This window comes from Octopus bimaculoides, chromosome 13, assembly GCF_001194135.2.
Source record: "Octopus bimaculoides isolate UCB-OBI-ISO-001 chromosome 13, ASM119413v2, whole genome shotgun sequence".
In the NCBI taxonomy this organism is placed as follows: Eukaryota; Metazoa; Mollusca; class Cephalopoda; order Octopoda; family Octopodidae; genus Octopus; species Octopus bimaculoides.
In genome coordinates, this window is record NC_068993.1 from 44,214,315 (window position 1) to 44,216,814 (window position 2,500).

At 38.4% G+C, this 2,500-nt stretch overlaps 1 protein-coding gene across 2 annotated transcripts in view; it reads left to right on the forward strand.

Annotated features, from left to right (window-relative positions):
- The window catches only part of LOC106873779 (trans-1,2-dihydrobenzene-1,2-diol dehydrogenase), a 9,482-nt gene extending 8,957 nt beyond the window's left edge, over positions 1-525 (forward strand). For both annotated transcript variants that reach the window (XM_014921287.2, XM_014921285.2), the window contains exon 7: positions 4-525. In XM_014921287.2, coding sequence (XP_014776773.1) covers positions 4-107 — 104 coding nt within the window. In that variant the 3' untranslated portion in view covers positions 108-525. The remainder of the gene's footprint in view (positions 1-3) is intronic.
- The last annotated feature ends 1,975 nt before the right edge of the window (positions 526-2,500 follow it).

The window sequence follows — 2,500 nt, forward strand, 5'->3', positions numbered from 1 at the left end:
AAGGTCAGCTTGAATGTCCTGCTCACACCCATTCCGATACTTTGTCCATTATAAAAATTATTGAAGAGGCTCGGCGACAACTTCATGAGAATCATAAGGAAACCTAAACTCTCTACAAGGAGGAAAAGAGAGAAGAAGCAGATTAATAATATTGATTAATGTATATTTTATAAAAACAGGCATCATTTGACCATAACATATTTCATGTGTGTATATATATATATATATATATATATATATCTCAGACTGTAACATATATACATGTATGTATGTGTATATATGTATTTCAAAGTAACAATGGTTTGTAAGTTTTTGCCGTTCAAACAAGCAGAAATGCTTTACATGACAGAAGTCATTGTCATTTTTCTAAAATATAAATGTTTAAATCCCTTTCATTTTATTGACATATATTCAGATATCGGGGGTTTTTTTTGTATTTTTGCGTTTTATAAATAAAAAGTGGTTGAGCAATTGCAAAATGTGCCTTGCAAAACACTCGCTCTACCCCAACACTGAATTTCATAACGTTTGTCTTGATGTACTCCTTAACAACAAGTGCTATGACATGGATCTCATTCTGAAAACTGCATGTTCTGAATCTCAACCATCATAATTATTCATAGGATTCTTCTTCCCTACATAGAGACATATATAGGACTCTTACTCCATTCATGCACATATTAAGCCACTAAGACGCCGTATTAATTCAAGCTTAATCACATATTCCTAGATACATACCATACACATATGTTTATGCTTGTATGTGTATCTTAGAAGTATATGCATAAATATATTTATATCTTTCTGCTAATATATCTCCAAGAAACTTAGACCCCCACCACTTCTATCACTAACGAGGACTGGTATGATGTTCAGAAATTTTTGTCATCCTACTAATAATACATATGTATTTAATTAAGTTTATCCCTTGCCACTGAACAACAATCGTCAGTGTCATTGTTGTAATTAATAATAATTATGGTAGCAATTTATTAGTGTGGGAATGACTAAAGAGCAATCATTGGTGAAAATATATATGAGAAGCAGTTGCACAAACTTTTTTCTTTCAAGATGTAGAAACCATACAAATCTACTCATCCACTGGACTCTCTCACTTTTTTCCTGTATATATATATATATATATCATCATCATCATCATCATCGTTTAACGTCCGCCTTCCATGCTAGCATGGTTTGGACGATTTGACTGAGGACTGGCGAACCAGATGGCTGCACCAGGCTCCAATCTGATCTGGCAGAGTTTCTACAGCTGAATGCCCTTCCTAACGCCAATCCTTAAAGGCCCAAAACTTTAAGGCTGCCAGTGCAAGTGAATGTATATCGTATTCAAGAGGTAAGATAGATGGTGAACTACAGTCAGACTTCTCACAGGCAAGAACCAAAGGACTAAGTTCTGCTAGGAAAAAATGATAGAGAGTATGGAATTGGTGTTTTTTGGCAGAGAAATTTATAGATAAGGGAGTTGAGGTAGTCAGAGTATGTGACAAAATAGTGTAGGTCACTTAGTTAAGCCATGTTCACCACTCTCACTCACCTTTTAATAAATTTATTTGAATGACATCATCTTCATTCCTCTTCATCTTTACCTTCCTTTCCAAGTGAAGTCACACTGTAGGCCAGTCATAGACAAAACAACTGTGACAGGGTCCTCTGCAACAGATACAACAGTCACCTATTTTAACGATACAGTTTTAAAATGTAAGTTTGTTAGAGACCAACTCCGTATCAAATGAATTGGGTGGCCTTTCCTTGATGTGTTCGGTGGTGGGGGTGGGAGAGCAATAGCAATAGTAATAGTAGCTGCAGCAATGGTGGTGGTAGTAGTAGTAGTAGTGGTGGTGGTGGTGGTGGTGATGGTGGTAACAGCAACAACATTTGTGCAATTGAAAGACACCTTATCTGCAGACTTATAACTGCAAGTGCTATGTTATGACAAGAGAGCTTTCATCCGTAGTTGGAGGGTCACAAGCGTCTCGCCTCTTAGCCTGTATGCTTCGTCTGAGTTTCACCTGCGGTCTCTTGTCAACCACAACCATCTTGAGTTGGTTGAAACAAAGAAATAATTAAAGAAAGAATGATAGCAGTCGCAGTCGTGGGTCCCTTTTGATTCCTTTTATCGTCAGTAGCAGTTGATGTTGTTTAGCCCCAGGTCAGCCTGATCGCGCTGATCGTTCCAGTCGCAATCATTTTGTTTTGTTTTTATGTACAAGGAAAACAGTGGAGGCGCAATAGCCCAGTGGTTAGGGCAGCAGACTCGCGGTCATAGGATCACGGTTTCGATTCCCAGACCGGGCGTTGTGAGTGTTTATTGAGCGAAAACACCTAAAGCTCCACGACGCTCCGGCAGACAATGGCGGCAAACCCTGCTGTACTCTTTCACCACAACTTTCTCTCACTCTTACTTCCTGTTTATATTGTGCTTGTAATTCAAAGCGTCAGCCTTGTCACACTGTGTCACGCTGAATATCCCCGAGAACTA